At 48.7% G+C, this 19,021-nt stretch overlaps 1 protein-coding gene and 1 long non-coding RNA gene across 2 annotated transcripts in view; one reads left to right on the forward strand and one right to left on the reverse strand.

Annotated features, from left to right (window-relative positions):
- GFOD1 (Gfo/Idh/MocA-like oxidoreductase domain containing 1) overlaps window positions 1-10,248 on the forward strand; it is a 107,352-nt gene extending 97,104 nt beyond the window's left edge. Inside the window, exon 2 of the mRNA XM_059077893.2 lies at window positions 3,114-10,248. Coding sequence (XP_058933876.1) covers window positions 3,114-4,033 — 920 coding nt within the window. The 3' untranslated portion in view covers window positions 4,034-10,248. The remainder of the gene's footprint in view (window positions 1-3,113) is intronic.
- On the reverse strand, window positions 3,114-18,115 carry LOC136792040 (uncharacterized). Its single transcript, XR_010835168.1, has 3 exons — window positions 17,649-18,115; window positions 16,499-17,099; window positions 3,114-5,135 (listed from the first exon to the last, which is right to left on the reverse strand). It is a non-coding gene; the product is annotated as an uncharacterized lncRNA (long non-coding RNA).
- Between the last annotated feature and the right edge of the window lie 906 nt (window positions 18,116-19,021).

Below are 19,021 nucleotides of genomic sequence, written 5' to 3' on the forward strand. Positions count from 1 at the left end.
CAGGTTCATGAGCTCTGGAACCTGCCCGCCCTCCCGTGGCTTTGGAGGGCCCTTCTGCCATCATGTTAAGTCTTCGTGTCTCCTTTGAACCTAAAAAAGAAAAACAAATGTTTTTCTGACCGTAAAAGTTAAAACTCATAAAATATGGAAAAAGGTAGTGAAGAAAATAAAAATTAGTCTTAATCCTACTAATCAATCAACCACTGCAAACAGTTTGAGGTATTCCCTTCCAGGTTTTTTTCTTTTGTCCTTTTAAGAGAGTTGAGATCATAGGATATCTATGAATAGAGCCCTTTTCACTTAACATGACCTCGTAATCATCTTGCTTGCCATTAAAAAATCTTTGTAAACATCCTTTTCAGGGGCTGCACAACACACCATTATATGGATGTATTACAGCCTATTTACCCATTCTTCTATTGGGCATTTGCACTGTTCTTAGCTTTTCGGTTTAATAAATCACGCAGTGACGGCATCTTTGGGCGAGAAGCTGTGCTTACATTTTAGAGGATTTCTTTATGATAGATTCCTAAAAGTCTCTTTTGACTTTGGAAGATGTTGTGTGTTAAGACGTTGCCAAGACCCATCTGTAAAGTGTGGACGGTGCAGAGGACTGTGAGTGGAGAGGGGGGGTCAGGCAGCAACGATCCCTGGCTTCCTGCACACACATCACATGCCTCTGGGTGCCCCGGGCAGAGAGGAGACTTAAGAAAGCAGAAGGCCCAGCCTTGATCCTTGAGGAAGCTGCTGTCTAGTGTGGGACCACAACATACTTAGATAGCCCAAAGGAAGAGATGCCTGTATCTCAGAATCTTGGGGGATGCAGGCCTGCATTCTTCTGGAAAGGGAGTCTAGAGCTTTCACCAGTATCTTTTCATCTACAGAGTTTCAAAGAATACCCATGCGATGATTGCTTTGGGTATGTGGAGGGGAGTGAATTATTTTTCTCAATTTATGTTTTCTTTTACTGTTTTATCTGATAGTTCTTAGAATAGAAACTTGTTTTTTTCATGTGTTGTTAATATGACAACAGCGTGTACTCAGAAATGGCCATCAGGGGTCTTGGTTTTGTGGACCCCGAGACAGGGTATAGGAGAGGCCACAGGCTATACCCAACAGGTGTGAGGCAGATTTTGGCAACATTTGTCACCTGTACCTGCAGTGACCTACACATCTGTTTACATAGAAATCTGCTTCTGCCCGCATGATCCCGTGTTACATGAGCCTAACGCCGATAGGACCATATTATCAGAACACGATGTCACACAGGTGCGCGGCAGTATTGGTAACACAAGCCAATGTTTCCTCACCCCTGTTCCAGAGCCTCAGTCCTCACCTGGTTACTCAGAGGTAAAGAAGCTTCTTACTGTTCATTCGGGGTCGTCAGGAAAGCCAGCCCAGCTCTGCCAGTGTGGAGGAGGCCAGGAGATGGGGTCGTTGCGTGGCTCCAGGCCTTTCCCTCGGGGCTGGAATTCGATGTGCACCTGGAAACGGACAGCCATCGATTGTACCTATTTTCTCCAGTCTGTTCTGGCCACGTCTATTGCTCGGCGAGCTCTTCCGATGGGAAAATGAGAGCACCACGTGCCTGCGGCCTTGCCCAGGCATCTCCACTGGACAGACGCCCACAGTTGTAGGACTTCCACGGGACCCTCTTCGCTGGGCTTGCTGGGGGTGTTCATGGATTTTGTCAAGTCAGGTGCCTGTGGTCAGGACAACCCATTTTACAGGATGGGTGTGAGTCTTGTCACCCCATCTCCCTTGTGGCATGTCCCTTGTCTGTGGCTGGAGTGTTGAGCTGTCCATAGGAGGGTCCACGTGCAGAACATGACCAGACAGCAGGGAACTCATAGGCAGGCATGTGCCTTGACTCCGAAGCTCTCCAATCCGGCATCCTTCAATCTGGCTTGCTCACAAGTCGGTATACTTTTAAAAAAATGATTACTTTAATTTTTTGTGTTCCAACTGGCTGTTTCTCCGGGTTCAGCTGAGTTGTTTTTCTTCCCTGACTCTTAGCTTTATCTTGGAATAAATCCTTTTCTTATTCCCTGTCACTCTTCTATCCTTGGATCTTTTGTTTTCTCCTGACCCAGAACCACTTAGTTTCCTAAAGGGCCTCCGCCTACCTATAACTTAGGCACTCGGTAGAGAGTCATGGCATAAGCTTAATTCTTATTTGGCCTCAGCTCCATTGCAAAAGGCACCAACGTCCCCACCCTCCCAGGCCGTGAGACAGATGAGGGTCAAGTCACTGTGCATCCCTCAGATATAAGGACTATCCGCTCTTCCCGTAAGGAACCGGAAAACATTAAACAAACACGTCTGTGAGTACAGCCAGCTCTAACCTATAATGCAAAATAAACAAGCAAGAAAACACTTAAGACATAATTCTTGGTGTTTTCTTGCTTGATTATTGCAAGCAGTAAACAAGCTTGCTGGTTGTGGGAGAGACAGCTAAAAGCTTAGACTTTTGAAGTATATGGTTAAGAAATTCTTCCTCATCCTTAATCAGGCTTGCGTTACCATGATTTCAGCTTATGTATTCAGGTTCTGTCCAGATAAAGACACTGTTCTCTTCTCTACATATGATATTTTTAATAAAAATTATATTTTACAAATAAAATAAAACATATAAAACGTTTCACATGTAAGATAACTTAATAAAATATATGTAGAACGTGATATTGTACACTTTAATAGAACTTACATTTTGTATTTAAATATTTTGACTTTACAAGTAAACTATATTTGTATATAAAATGTTATAGATTCATATAAATAAAATATTAAGTGAAGCATTTGATATTATATTGGCAAACATTTAAAAAAATTCTAAAATATAGACTTTACATGTATGAAAATAAATCTTAATATTTAAATCAATGTGATGGTTTAATACTAAACTAATTCGACTTAAATATTTAAAGTAACACTGAAATGTATAGAATACGTTATTTTTGTATAAGTAGAAGGTGTTAGGTTTTAAAAGTGTAGTAAGGGTAGCTGGTCCGGTCTGGTTCCCGGTCCGTAAACTACGATTTGGGGGCCACAGCGCCCCCTGTCGCTCGCTCGGCGCCAGCGCCCTGACGTGCTCTTTGTCCTCCCGCCCGCAGGCATCGGCAAGAACGTCATCTGCGACCGCACGGCCACGCCGCTGGACGCCTTCCGCATGATGTCGGCCGCCCACTACTACCCCAAGCTCATGAGCATCATGGGCAACGTGCTGCGCTTCCTGCCGGCCTTCGTGCGCATGAAGCAGCTCATCGAGGAGGGCTACGTGGGCGAGCTGCTGGTGTGCGAGGTGCAGGTGCACGGCGGCAGCCTGCTGGGCAAGAAGTACAACTGGAGCTGCGACGACCTGATGGGCGGCGGCGGCCTGCACTCGGTGGGCACCTACATCATCGACCTGCTCACCTTCCTCACTGGCCAGAAGGCTGTTAAGGTCCACGGGCTGCTCAAGACCTTCGTGAAGCAGACTGACCACATCAAGGGCATCCGCCAGATCACCAGCGACGACTTCTGCACCTTCCAGATGGTGCTGGAGGGCGGCGTGTGCTGCACCGTCACCCTCAACTTCAACGTGCCGGGCGAGTTCAAGCAGGACGTGACCGTGGTGGGCTCAGCCGGGCGCCTGCTGGCGGTGGGCACCGACCTGTACGGGCAGCGCAACAGCGCCCCGGCGCAGGAGCTGCTGGTGCAGGACGCCACGCCCGTCAGCAACTCCCTGCTGCCCGAGAAGGCCTTCAGCGACATCCCCTCGCCCTACCTGCGCGGCACCATCAAGATGATGCAGGCCGTGCGCCAGGCCTTCCAGGACCAGGACGACCGGCGCACGTGGGACGGGCGACCGCTCACCATGGCCGCCACCTTCGACGACTGCCTGTACGCCCTGTGCGTGGTGGACACCATCAAGCGGTCCAGCCAGACGGGCGAGTGGCAGGACATCGCGGTGATGACAGAGGAGCCCGAGCTCAGCCCCGCCTACCTGATCAGCGAGGCCATGCGCCGCAGCCGGATGTCCCTGTACTGTTAGCCCAGACTGGGGACCCAGCGCGACCTAGGGCTCCCTCCTGGGGCCCAGAGAGGGGGAGAGGCTGGGGGAGAGGTGGCCTCGAGGAGTGTAGGGGTGGCGAAGTGGAAAGGCAGGGTGAGAAAATAGCATCTGGGAGGCTGAGTCCCTGTCCGGGTGAGGGGCCCCGAACGAGACTGTTGGGACGGTGACCCGCGGTCCCCGAGGTCGTCCCTGCTGGCGTCGGCTGAGACGGAGGCGGCCAGTCGCCTCTGCTGCCCTTTACTGTGAGAAGCCGGGAGGGGTTGCCTGCCTCCACTCCTCATCCACCCCCCCCCCCCCCGCCACACCTTGGCCTCCTTGGCAAGCCAAATGCTCCTGCGTGCTCTGAGCCCCGTTTCCAGGGGCGAGCTCGGGTGGCGGGAGACGGCACGTCTTCACGTGCCCACGCAAGCCTGCAGGTGTGTGTGTGCAGGGGCGGGGGCGGGGAGGGGCGAGCGCCAGTGGCTAAAGAGAAAGTTCAGATTTCAGGAAGCCACTTCGAGTGTCTGAAGGAAAAAGTACTTGGTAGCGAAGTGTACAGCTTTCTGGATGGAGGAAGACATTGGTCTTCCTCGCAGGAAGCCCAAGGGAGGGAGTATCTTCCTAACTGGCTCAGTGCCCTTTTGCTGGCCTGAGGTAGAGGAAGGGAGGGCCGGGAACAGCAAGCATAGAATCGGGTTCCCTTGAGCCAAAAGGAGAGAGCAGGGGCACAGCCTGCACCGAAACACATGAGGCAGAGAAGAAAATATCCCTTCGGATTGGCCAGCAATGAAAAGCCTATTTCCGGTGGAGTGGCGTTGCCTGTAAGGAGGGATTCGGTACTGGAGCGTCGAGGACGTCCTTTCACGGGGCCGAGGAGACAGCAGGAAGGAGGTGTGCGGCTGACCACAGGCTCCTGTGCTGTCCTCCAGGACCGGGGGGCAGCCTTGCGTCCCAGGGTCACAGTGGCAATTCCCAGCAGGAGGGAAAGTGAGCCCTGGACCCATCTCTCCTAGCAAGCTGGGGAAGGGCTCTTAGGAGATTCCCCAGCTTTGTAGATTTTCAAAGGGAAGCCTTCAGGTCCACTCGGATATAATCCTCTCCCCTTTAAAAGAAAAAAAAAAAAAAACATAGTCAAGGCTCTTTTCCTTAGCTTGGACTTTTGCTTTCACACATCAAAAAATGAAAAATCTTGAATAGGTGTTAAACAAAAGGACAGCAAGCAACATAATTTTCAGTGTTTCTGAATGGGGTTTGAGAGCCCTCTGAGGTGTATAGTTCCCGTAGGCTGAAGAAGGCTAATGTAGGAAAAAACATCTTCTTCCTCTTGGTCTCCTGTCTCTCTTGTCTTGTCATCCTCTGCTTACAGGGAGGGCTTTTACTGGAGATGGCAAACTGCAGGCTTGGAGCAGACAGTGCCAGAAGGGAACAACCGGACAGACAGACACACACACACACACACACACACACACACACACGGGTTTATAAATGCTCACTACCACCACTGTCACTAAAATCGCTCTTAAAAATTCAGACCTAGTCTTGAAAGAAAGCCCAAGTCAAATACATTTTGAAAATGGGGAATTATCCTTTTGTTCTCTTTTCTTAATCCTTCACGCCACATAGGACATTTGTCGAGCTTGGCTGTGGAGACTGTTACTTGTAAATGTACACAGCATTTGTTCACAGTCACAGAAATCCAGCCGTTGTCTTTGGCACGCAAGTGACACTTAAACATCTCTTCAGTTGGCCCCGCGGTGGAACTGGAAGGGAATTTAAAGGGCTGAAAGTGAACCCCAGGCTCTGAGTGGGCAAAGTCCCAAAATGAACCGTGCGATCAGTTGCTCCCTCCTTCCTCCTCCCAGGGCCAATACACTATGAATCCCAGGCTGCCCGTGGGTACTGCGTGGCTGTGTCCAAACACCACGGGAATGGGGTATTTTCTAGCACGGAGGGGTAGGGATCACCTCCCTCGGAAGAATTACCCTGCTTCCTGGCCCCTTACTACAATGTGGGAAGAAGGTTAATGAGCTAAAACTCTCCATCGTACCAACGGTCCCTGCTCCGTTGACAGAATCGGCCTGCCAGCTTTCCTAGCTACCAGTTCAAAACTAGAGATTGGGTAGAATGGAAGTCTCCCAGTAAGAATTTGAGCAGAGGGCCATGCCATGGACTGTTTTGGTTCAGATTTTCCTAAATTCCCCTCTGGATAAATAGCTTTTGTGGAAACTGAGTGGAAAGAATATTTTCTTTTTCTAGTTGACCCCGAAAGGCTGTGATCAAGGATGTAGAGAAAGGAAACTAGTGACTCTATGAGTCTCATTTTTCTAAGTCATTTATAATCTAAGTAGGGCTGTTCCTGGGGCTTCAGTTTTGTTTCTGTACTTAAAATTCTTGGGACTTCTTTCCCCGCAAAGATCACTGAGCTCTGTGATAAATATTTAGTGTCGAAAACAAAAATTCTCACTTGAGGCTGGGGTATATGGAAAGAATATACATTCTTAAAAAGAAGCATGAAAAATATTTTAGTAAGTGTTCTTAAATTCTGTCCGCTGAAATGCATGTAGTAGGTAGATGGCAGGAACAAGTGGAAGAAAAGACATAGTTCATTTCCTTAGTGTAAAAACTACAGTAAATGGCTTCTTTAGTGCTCCTTGGGCCCCGGTCCTATCACTTGCAACGACTTGATTAGGAGTCATACTCTAAAGCTGAAATCTCAAGCTTTCAACAACATTCTATGGAAAGACTTTGTCCCAGCCCAGCACCCCTAATAGTCCCCTAAGGGATTGGGTACCATCAGCTGGGTTTGAGCTCAGATGAAGTCTCTGGAGTAACCCAGCCCTCTCTGCCTTGTTTAATGTGTCTCAAGGACCCAGGGTAATAGAGGCTCCATTGTAGGGTCTCCACATTTAGTCCCCACTTGCCTGATTTTTTCCCGTCATTGTGAGGGGGCCTCTGATGCTGAACATTTGGGCTCCTTTCACTGGCGGTCTCTGCAGAATGTTCCAGATTCCAAATTCTGAGAGCAGGTATAAGTCAGGGTAACCACAAGTGTTTGGGAATGCTCCGGGCTTATTTGGAAGGCTTGGAGTCTCTGAGTTTTCTCCCACAGAGAGAGTTCATGACCACCGTCAGCTCCCCTACGACTTCTGCCCCCGATGGAGAGGAGTGGTAGGGGACCGCGGAACCTCCTTAGCCCACCAGGCAGCAGATACCTTGGGACTCTAAGGGCAGCTTGGCTGACTCCAGCTCAAGGTGAACTTCTCCCAGACCCTTTCTCCATCCTCAGAGAGCCACGCCAGTACTCTCTGCGCTCCCGCATTTCTTGATCATCTACCGTGTGCAGGGTATCTTAAGTACATTATCTCGCTTAATCCATAAAAACAGCCCTGTAGTACTGAGTATCGTCAGTCCCATTTTACACATGAGAAAATCGAGGCTGAGAGAAAGAGTAACTTGCCCAGTCACAAAACTATTAAGTAGAAGTGGGCTCACCTGAATCCAAACCTTTCTTCTCCTCCAAACCACGTCGCCTCCCGCGAGGAAAGGTTTGAGCCTCTGCGATTCCTGCCGGGCAGGAAAGCGCTTCTTGTCGAACCCTGTCGGGGTCTGTAGAGTGACTAGAGTTCAATGTGACCTGCGTGGGGTGCCCCTCTGCTGCTGTGGACACATGCCTGTGGAGCAGGGTGCCACGTTTGATGTTCTGCCAGAAGGTTCCTTGTAGAGCTGCAAATAGAAGGAGTCGGTTTTTCTTCCTCTTCCAAAATGGAAATATCACTCAGCTTCTTTTCAAAGCAACTTCCTAAGTCGATTCTGATCGTAAGCGATGCAGCGAGCCGCAGAGTTGGGCATTTTCAGAACGTTGACCGATTCTCATGGATGGCCTTGGGTTTTGCTCTCACTGAGTGTATAACATAGGAAAATGTCTTTTCTCAGGGAGTGGGGCTTTGACAGTTCATTTGTTTGTGACTCAGATTTTAGCTGTGCGTTGCATTTGTACCTTTAGACTCTCTTAACTCGTCATCTTGTCTCATAGCCGCAGCTGTTGAATACGACCTGTGGTCACAAAGTAGGTGTCTGATTGCATCACTTTTATTCCGGTGGCTTTGGGGCGGGGGAGGAATTCAGCGTTGATAAGGGTACCCTGGGGAGAAAGTAAAGCCAGTCGCATCTGGAGGGACTTCAGAGCCCAATATATTCAGTTCCTTTATCTTTACATCCCCAAGAGGTTAAGTGATGACCGAGGTCACACCGCTTCTTAGTGGCAGAGCCAGGACTACAATCCCAGCTTTCTGACTCTTAAGTTCCATCCTGATCTGCCGAGCTCTCAGATGGGGAGACGGAGGCCCAGAGAGGTGAAATGACTTGTCTCAGGTCCCAGGGCTAGTTGGTGCAAGAGTTGCAGTTAGGACTCAGACCTGCAACGGAAGGTATTCCCTGAGCTGTTGCAGCTGAATCCGTTTTTTTAAAACTCCACTATGTCTTGAATGTAGTCAGAAAACTAGCTGTTTAAGATTTCCCATTGTGCCCGTAATGTGAACAATTATCTCGAATTTGTATTCTGTTGGCAAGGATGGGGGACATACACTCAGATGTTCACCTCTGGGATTTCCTGAGGCCAGCTCTACTTCTGGGCTCTACCCTGCCCTCTGGGTACAGATCTAGGTCTTGACTAGCTTAGGACTCCTGCTCTACCTACCGCCTCCATTTTCGGCCATCCAAATCCTGAAGTTTATAGGGCAGAGGTCACGACACTGGAGAGTTTTTTGTTTTGTTTTGTTTTTTAAATCAACTCTCAGAGCCCTGCCTTTCAATTCCCTTTCCGGGACAGGGAGACGCGTAAGTAATGAAATAAAAGCTGTGCTCGTCTGCAGCCCGTGGACCCACCCCAGCCTGTTGCATGCTGGGCAGAGAAGCGGGTGGATGGGGAGTGTACCCCAGGTTTGAGGGGACAGCCCCGACCGAGCTGGGCTTCAGAACTTTTCCCAAGAGGAGTGTAGACCTTCTGTGCCTCTTTAAGAGGCATTGGGCTCCGTGGTCTCATCAGAGAGTGCAGGTGCAGCCAGTAAGTACCGTGTACCCGAGTTTCCACACCAGTTAGCGATGAAAGGCAGTGGCCTACTGACATTTTCTTCCCCATGTCATGGTCCCTACTTGCTGGAGCTCTTGAGAGGGGCACCAAGCGCCTGGCTCTGTCAGGCTCCTCAAGTGTTGCACTACTGAATACTCTTGAATCTGTTGCCCCTTTCTGTTTACACCAGCAGTGAGTAGAGAAATAACAAGGCCACGTCGCATGCAGTGGCTCCGTGCTTGGCGTGGCAGTCATGCTCGCCCGGGTGGTGTGAGCAGGGCCCCCAGACTAACCCAGGTCCAGGTCTCTGCTGTCGCCTGCAGCCATCGCAAGGGCTGCGTTGTTGAGTGAGCCCCGTGGTTTCTCCCCAGAAACTCCATGACTGACTTGTGATTCTAGTCCCAGGCTAAGAAAGAGAACCCGAGGAAGCGACCTGCCCGCTCCTTTGCTCCCCTCCTTCCCCATCAGGCACCCAACCGTATTTAGGATTCTTGCCCTGTGCCTTGCCCAGGGGAGGGAGAAGTTTCTAGTAATTATGGTTTTCTGTTGGTTGCCTGGTGCTTTTACTGTTGTTTTGTTGTTGTTTTTAACCAAAAGTTTCATTTGTTTGGTTGTCAATGTCAAGTATGTGTTTATTGTTCTACAAACATGAGTATAGATATGTATATGTATAAAAAAAACTTATAACATAAAAAGTCAAGGCATGTATACTAGATATTTTAAAGAGTTATTTATCAAGGGAAAAAGATGTGTGTTATAAAGTAAACAGAGTCTATATTTTATATATAATGTAGATAGCAAAAAATAGCTTATAAATTATAGAAGGTTTGGGTTTTCTTTTTTATTATTATTAAAGCAAAAAAAAAAAAAAAAAAAAAAGACAAGGAACGCACCTGTTCTTAGTGTTTTAAAAGCCAAACCGCTGTGGGAGATGGCCTTCCCTACCAGGCCCTCGAGCTGTAGTCTGTGCTCCGGGCCCGGAGCTGATGCCTCCTGTTACCTCTGCAGCGCTCGGGGCCGTGGCCACCATCCCCCTGCCAGCTGGCGTGTGTGCTGCTTCACATGTGGCTTCCTGCTGTCCTCCCCAGTTTGTGTTGGTGGGATAAAGGAATGGAAGTAGCAAATAAAGACTGAAGAGAAGATACAATTGCAGCTGTTTTCCTGGTTATTATACCTGGGTGCTCTACCTGGTGAGTTAGGTAGCTGGCCAGTTTGTGGGATCTGAATTAAGAATGGGGGTGGGGGGCTTCCCTGGTGGCGCAGTGGTTGAGAGTCCGCCTGCCGATGCAGGTTCGTGCCCCGGTCCGGGAGGATCCCACATGCCGCGGAGTGGCTGGGCCCGTGAGCCATGGCCGCTGAGCCTGCACGTCCAGAGCCTGTGCTCCGCAACGGGAGAGGCCACGACAGTGAGAGGCCCGCGTACCGCAAAAAAAAAAAAAGAATGGGGGTGGGAATGATGGTGGTGCATCTGGGGTGTGTGTGTGTGTGCCTAGTGCGGGGAATCTGTTCTTGTGTCAGCATCCATGAAACAGCAATGCAATCCATTGACCTTCTGCTTTTTGATGGTAGATATATTGAATGTTAGAACTGGAGGCACTTTAGAGCAGTCTGGTTCAAATCCTGGCTCAAATTTTGGAAATGTGGACATGGAGGGGAAATAACCTGCCTAAGGCCACTTGGGGTGTGTGTGCGTGTGTGTGTGTGTGTGTGTGTGAAAGCCCAGTCCAGACAAAGATGATAACATAGACTTTAGATTAGGGAGCACATTTTAGAATTCTCTATTATATCAGGTTCTTAACCTAATACCTCCCACCAAAGCCCTATAAGACATGTTCAAACAGGCTCAGTTGCCTCTTTAGAAGAGCATCTTTGCTTACGTCGTTCTTAGCGGTGTTTAAGGGCCACCATCTTGGACTGAGCTCAGCCGAACTTGAGATTTGCATGGATGAAGTCTCTCGTGGATGGGCTGGTCTTTCCTTTCCACCCTCTGCAGTCTTTGCTAGTGCATTCAGAACGCAGCCTGTCCGTTCAGACAAAGTTGCAGCAAACCCTCGCATTCACATGGATTATGACAATGCCCACATACCATTCTCATACCTTAAGATCGGTTCTGAAGAAGGCCGTGAGAGAGAGTGCTTTGTCAGAGCTGAAAGCCCCACTTGCCCAAATGGAAAATATGGTTGCGATGAGGTCCATTTCTCTAGTTTCTTCCAGCCAAGTGGCCTGCCAGCCACCCACTGATGGAAGACTCCACGCTCCGGAGCATTTATGTACATTTTCAATCCAGTTGTTCCTTCACAGATTTGGAATCTCTTTGTGATGCTGGTTTCTCTCAATTTAGGCTCATTTCTTGTTACGTAAACCGGGGATTATGCCTTGTCCTACTAAATTACAGGATATGATCGCATTGCTTTCGTAGTCTCTGAACCGTTGTTTAAAAAGAACAGTTGCAATTACATGGCAAGTCATTCAGGCTGTATCAGTAGTTTACGGGTCAAACGAAGAAGAATCTATGTCTCCTATGCCGATCTGCCCCCTCGCCACTCCCCCACCCCACCTTGCACATACACACGCACACACACAGATACACAGGACCATTTTCCGGTTTCACCTCCTTCTTTTATCTTGTGCATTTTTAGCACCTATTTTGACAAGTCTGGGTGATACAACGTGAAGGATAAAATGACTGCTACAATTGCTGTGAGAATGAAATACACATCTACAAAGTGTGCACAGTTTTGTACACAAATGAAAGAATAATAATTGCACCTCACTCTAAGTTGTATGCTCCCATTTTATCAACACACATTGACCTTAATCTTGCCTGAGCAGAAAAGATCCTTCTCCCTAGATAGTCCTAGGCACATGCACTTGTCAGTAGCAGCGCCCCCTGCTGGAAGGCTGGCCAGGAAGTGTAGAGGACAGAAATGGAAGAGACGCCACTTCATAGAGCTGAGCCATGTCACAACCAACTAGACGGCATGACCGCTTACTCGGGCCAAAACCTCTACAAACAAGCTGATGCAAAACATTCAGAATTCTTCACCTTGTTCATTCAAGGTCAGGCTTCCTTTTGAATCCTACCTCTGGGTCTCCATCTGCTGGGTGAATTCCTGAGAGATGACCTGAGCTAGGACAGCCTTTGCAGTATTGCTGTGGTCCAAGCACAGCTCTACAAGGTGAAGTCAGATCTAAGGTGGTTGTTGGACTTCCTCCAAAGATATCCTAACGAAGGGAACACCTTTCTCTCCTAATGTTACACAGATTGTGATCACCTTGGGTCAAAACAAAGTCTCCCTTTAGCCACAGGTGAAAATGAAAGGCTAACTTTAGAAGCAACTTCTTGGGCAGTTGCAGACTCATTCCTTTCTTGGTGGATGATTTGTATATTGATGGGGCTCAACCCCAGAATTACCATCTGGGGTGTACCTGTACCGAAGTCCCGTCGTCTCTGACCCATTCATCACTGTCCACCGGCACCTTGGAAGCAGGACACCCTGGGGAGGAGGAACCCTAAGAGGGCTGTGAGTGGGTGCAACGGATGTGGAGTTCACGTCACAAAGCATACGAGGCCCCAGGGAGTCCCCAGTCTTGAAACCCCCCCTATCCAAGTCACTACCTCCCTTTTAAAGAGCCCTGAGGGGTCTAAATCAGGCCGAAGCCAGACCAAAGCTGCTTGAGGGTGCCTTGGGGATGGTGACTCACTCCAGACCCCTCAAAACCAAAGAGCAAGCAGGCATAATAGCTAGTGAAACTACAGGGAGGGAAGCAAAGACCAGAGCCCCCGCTGTCTTTCTAGGCCTTCTGAGGCTGCTGGTCCGGGGTGTGGTGGCTAACAGGGAGCCTGGAGCATCGGTCACCCCTCAGTGTGCTGGGCTTAGGCATCTGACTTGGCACTCAGTTCTCCACCATGAAGCAGAAGAGAGAGTCAGCCTGGGGCCAGCAGCTGTGTATCAGTGCAGCTGTGAGATGCTGAAACGCAGGTATCGCTAGAAAGAAGTGAGCAGGAAGAGATGCGGAAAAGAAGGAGAGAGGGAACTGGGGTCAAGGCGGGGCAGGGGAGACACAGAGAGAAGCAAGAGCGGAAATTCATGCCAAGGGTGAAAAAGAGATGAGGGGAGAAAACTTGGAGAAAGGTCAGAGGCGTGCATCTGAGCTATGGAAGTTTCTGTAGATAAGTAAATGTTACAGGAGATAACTGAAACACGGTTCCTCTGTGGCCGACAGGCCTAATCCGTGCTCTGAGGACAGCTTGGTTGAGGAGGAGGAGAGCGGATGAGAAGGCACGAGGGAGGAATTCTTGTAGAACTTGGCAGAGTCTGACTGACTCACTTTGGGAGCTGTTCAAAGTGATCCAACTGTCGGCATTTGCTAGAAAAATTTCCATACCAACCTCCGTGTTAAATGAGCACCAGACCCCAAGTGCACCCTGAGCCCGTCCTCCTCTCTTGTTGCTTTTCTTATTTGCAATCCCCGCCCCCAAACCTGAAGTTCTCAAGGATTCACCGGCTGCCAATTTGCCCCGTCCTTTAGTCCCCTCCAGGGACTCTTGGACACATTCAGGAATCTTCCAGATAGCCTTTTTCTTTTTTTTCTGCACACACAGAGTCCCTCATCCCTCCTCAGCTTTCAGAGACCCTGCCCGCCAGGCCATTGCTACCATCTGTTTTCTCCTTTTGCACTAGAGCCTTTCTGAAGGAAGTCTCCCGAGGGAGCAGGCCCCGCCCAGCGGGAGCGGGTGCTCGGCAGCTGCATCCAGCCGTGGCTTCTGCTGTCTCGAGTCCCCTGGCTCAGTCCTCGGATCTGTCCTGGGTCTCGTCAGCTTGCCTGTGAAATCCAGGCTCTTCCCTTCCTTGTTTACAACACCTTCCTGCTTTCATTTATCCATTCAGCCGAGCGGAGGTCATGTGATGAGAGCCTCTCCACCTGTTTTCCCGATCACCCAGCATGTGTCGTATCTGACCCACTTCCTCATCCTGGCCCCGGGGAAGCAAAGGCAGACATCTTTCCCTGCTAAGGCTGCATCTCATCCCTTCCCAGCCTGCTCTCATCCCCCACCTGGAGTCTCTCCCTGTCCACTGAACTCTCCCTTCATCCCTCAGCTGGGCCAGAGTATGCATTCAGGGAGTCTTTGAACTTGGATGGAAAGAAAAAACCCAAACCCCAAACACTGCGTCTTAATTTTCACTAACTCTACCTGAAATTAGCATTTTCTTCCATTGTAGCATCAAGTTACAGTTGGATTAGCAGTACCTGTGACTTTATCACCAGTAAGAATCACATCTACCTTCAGATCTTATCGCTGGTTTTACAGATATCTTGAAATAGTCATACTCATTACTGCTCTAAAATTATGGAAATCATTATTCTATAACCAGATCTTTTTCTTTAACACTGCAGTTAAAAGCCCATACAGGGGCTTCCCTGGTGGCGCAGTGGTTGAGAATCCGCCTGCCGATGCAGGAGACACGGGTTCGTGCCCCGGTCCGGGAAGATCCCACATGCCGCGGAGCAACTAAGTCCGTGAGCCATGGCCGCTAGGCCTGCGCGTCCGGAGCCTGTGCTCCGCAAAGGGAGAGGCCACAACAGTGAGAGGCCCGCATACCGAAAAAAAAAAAAAAAAAAAGCCCATACATTGCCCTATCACAACTTTTAAAAATTTGGGGGGGAAATGTAACAATATAATTTGTTACTTTATAGGCATATGTGTCTTATTTTATACACTCAAAACAGTATTCCGGGGGTTAAACACATTAGCCCAAAAAGAGATCCATCGGCTCCACCAGATTGCCCAAGATATACGAGGCACAGAAATGTTGAGAACCTCTGAGTATGGCAGGAAGAGCCTTAGCATGCTCCTTACTCTCAGCTGTAAACTTTTTCCATGGTTATTGAATATGATTTAAATAATGACACAATTAGTTTAAAAGAGATACTCTGAAATCCGAAGACCCCTACTGGGTGTCGGAACCCATGTCTTCCTTTGGAGGAAGTTCTTACTCCAAAGCTCTGTTTCCCAAACAAAGCTGAGCCCCACTCCCAAAAGGGCCATCTTAACATAAGCAGATTTTTGCACCACACCGCCTGAATTGATTTGGGGGCAGAAGCTGTAGCTGGAAATGGAAAAAATGCGAACGACCCAGGCATCTATTAAACAGCCCGCACCGTACAAAGAGGTATTATACAATGAAAGTTCAAATCCCTGCCATCCCAGACCCTCATTTCCGCTTCCTACAGGCAACTGCCATCCACAATTTGTATCCTGTCCCTGAAATTATCCCAGTATACGCACAAATATTATATATACTGTACGCACTGTGGGGTCTTGCTCTTTTTTTCTTAATGTATTTTTAACCTCTTTCCACATCAGCATGTAACATTGACCTCATTCTTTTTCATGGCTGTATCGAAAAAAATCTACATGAAAAATTCTAACTGAGATTTTTTTAAGCTCTGGAGATAGATGGTGGTAATGATTGCATAATCATGTGAATTTCTGAGGACCACTGAACCATATACTTAAAGATGGTTAAGATGGTAAATTTTATGTTTTGTGGATTTTACCACAATTAAAAAAAAAATGTTAAGCTCCCCTAGTAATTGAGCTGCAGACCCAGGCCCTACCTCCCTTCAGGTCAGGCAGCCTGACATCCTGGAAACCCCTACTCCTTTTTGCCTCTTTGCTGCCATGCAGGGCCCTCTCGTTCATATTTCTTTTCAGAAACAAAAGCTCTCCTTTCCACGGGTGGGTGTTACCAGAATGTAAGTAGATGAAAGGTTCTTTCCTAAGCCTGTCAGGAGTTAGCAGACAGCTGCCCCACCACAGTCCCAGCTCTGGTGAGGACAGAATCCTTTTCAGCTCCGGAATGTCTGTCATCCTCAGTGCTGAAAGCTTTGTGGAAATTGAGCCAGGGCTCCTTAAACAATTCAAGCCTGGTCACAAACAACCCCCAAAGTCTATGCTAATGCCTCCTTGGGCTGTTTTCCACTGGCGTTTTGGCGTCCTTGACCCAGCTAAAGGGCTCGGAAAAAGCCTTTTCACCAGTGGCCTGTTCGGATAAGTTACATCCCCTGAAATTCAGCACCAGTGGGGTATCCGTAGGGTTTAATGTACTTCCATTGGTCTGTGGACTCTGGAGCAGTTCAGACCACAGAGAACAGAAGCTGGTCCAGAGTACAGCATCCTGGAACTGTCAGCCCAGCAGATGCTCCCAGAGCCTCGGGCCATCGCATCACATCAGGTCCATGGGAAGTATTGCCTTGGCTACAGACGGACTCAGGGCACTGAGTCAGACGCTTACCTTAGTCACCTGGAAAAGTTACTGTGACACCAAATTCTTGTCTCTCCCTGTGAAGGAAGCACTTAAACTCTCAGTTTTAAAAGCCTCCATACGTACCTGCCACATTCAGGTAGCTTGGCTCTGGGAGTTTGTCCAGAACCTCATCGGTAGGGTCCTGTCTGTGACGTGACTGTCCTGGAGATAAGGATTTTCCCATGTCCTGTCCCTCCCTGGAGGGTTTTGCCGTGTCATTGCATACGTCTGCATTCCGAGACTTCACGGAAGGAGGCTTTGGCGTGGTGAGGCACGGCTCTGAACTCACAAGTTCATTGGAGATTTCTTTGCAGTTTTCGACTTCTTACTTAGTTGCTAACGGCTGCTTCTCTGGAAGGTCTCCTGGTGCAGCCCCTGCCCCTCCCCCGCCCCCGCCATTGCCAGCGCTGTCTGTCCATCCATTCATGAACTCTATTCCATGTCCCCTCGATCAGATTTTTACCAGCTCACACATCATTTCTTTGAGCCATCGGGGCCTTGCCCGGCCCTGGCGTGGTTCTTCTTCGAGCTGGAGAATCCAGGGAGCCGCAGAGGCCTGGCTGTTATATTCAGAGAGCTGTGGGGGTGATCACACATCCACTGTGTTTTCATTTCACTGCTGCCTTTCCTCTGAGATCAGATTGCTCTCAGACCTCATTCTGTGACTGAGGTCCTGGCAATTACCCTATAAGGTGAAGAAAAGGAGTCAGGACAAGCCCCACGGAGGTCAAAAGGCCCAAATCTCCTGGCAAGATGGGTTTCTTTAGATAAAGCCCTTGCTGGCTTCCCTTGATGCCTGATAATAGACCATTTATAGCCTTTTTAGAACTGGTTCCCAAAAGTTAAGTACTTCTAGTCTAGGGTGAGCTTCAAGAGACTTGACTCTCAGCTAAGAAAAGAAATCTAATCAGCATTCAATTCTGCTTTTTTATGTTCTGGGCTCCTAGCTGGCAACGTTTTCCTGCAGGACACCTGAGAGACTGCGCCAGCTACAATGGGAGTTCTGTGCTCTGTCATCATTTTTGCTTGGATTTTTAGTCAGAACTGTTCTCTACCCATCCTGTGCTCCGCAAGTCCGTTCTAGGGGGTACAGCTGACTCTTGGGCTAGGGACAGATGTGTATATATATATATACATACATACATACATACATACATACATATATACTTTATATATATATTTTACATATATATGAATTTTACATATATACACACATGTAACTTTGACAAGTTACCTGCAGAGCAGCGATTCTCCAAGTGTGTCCCCTGGCTCAGCAGCATCACGCAGGGAGCTTGTTAGAAACACAAATCCTTGGTCCCACCCCAGACCCTGGATACACAGGGCCTAAGCCCCGCGAGCCCTCCAGACCAGTGGGAGGCACGCGCACTGTATCGCGGCCATAGGTGAGGCTGTCTTCCATCCGTCCCCATTAAGATTCACAGTTCTAGACAGTGGCTCTCAGCCCTGGCTGCATCTTGGAATCGCCTGGGGAGCTTTCACAAAATAGATGCGCCGGCTCCTCCCATCAGCCCCAGGCTCTGATCTAACTCACCTGCGGGGGGGGGGGGGGGGGGGGGGCAATCATAACCCCGCAGGTGACTACTGGACAGCCAGGGTTCCAGAACTGCTCCTACTGTTCCCTTTGTAGATTTCAGCAGCCTTGTAAGTGACAGCCTTGTAAGTGACAGCCTTGTAAGCAACTTGTTTGTTCCCTGCTCCTTCCTTCCGGCACAGAAGGAATGTATTGCTTGTAACTCATCGCGATCACTCATCAGCCAGACAACCCGAGGGAAGACGGCGAGCATTGCCAGAAGGGGAAACTTGTATTTCTAAACCCTGCTCCATCTTATTTCCTGCTGGACTTTAGGAGAATTAAATCCTCTCGTCTTTCTAGGGCTCAGTTGCCTCATCCCTAAAACAGAAACTAGAGGAATAATTCCTTCCTTTCTTCAAGTCAGTGAGCTAGTTGATAGTCTCTTAAAGTCTTTTCCAGAAAAAAACAGAAAAATTAATCTTAGACTCTAAGAGCTTTTAAAAGGTCAGAACTGGTCTTCAGCGTAGAATTGCTACTATTTGATTTTACTCCCTCCAGGATGGGCAGAAAATATTGTGAGCTGGTCACTTTTGTGTTTTTGTAGCGTTTACACATATGAGTTGAGTCTAAAAGGAGTTGGTACTCGGAGAAACAGACGCCAAAAAGGAAGCCATCACAGTGGTTTGTGTTCTTACTCTGCCCTAGAAAGTTCCAGTGGGCACCCAGCAGTGTATCCGGAGGGCAGCCCACTTTCATGTTCATTCCAGTTCCCCCATGTTCATGGACATCTGATTCTTTTCACTTCTACTCAGCCGCCCACCTTTCCTCCCGACTTCTCCCCCCTGCCCCCTGCTCTTTTTTTTCTGGCTCCGCAAAAATTTTTACAATAATCCGCCTGTGATGGATCTTCATGGAGCTTGTCCGACCCCCGTGATAACATACACACCCCTGTAAAAACGAGTGGAGTGGGCCAGATTGGAGAAAGTGAATCGGTCAAGTGTGTCCTTAATTTTTCTGGTACGTTCACTTTCTTCTTCCCAGAAAACAAGATAGGTTGTTTCCTCTCCTCCCAC

The sequence above is a fragment of the Kogia breviceps genome, chromosome 10, assembly GCF_026419965.1.
Source record: "Kogia breviceps isolate mKogBre1 chromosome 10, mKogBre1 haplotype 1, whole genome shotgun sequence".
In the NCBI taxonomy this organism is placed as follows: Eukaryota; Metazoa; Chordata; class Mammalia; order Artiodactyla; family Physeteridae; genus Kogia; species Kogia breviceps.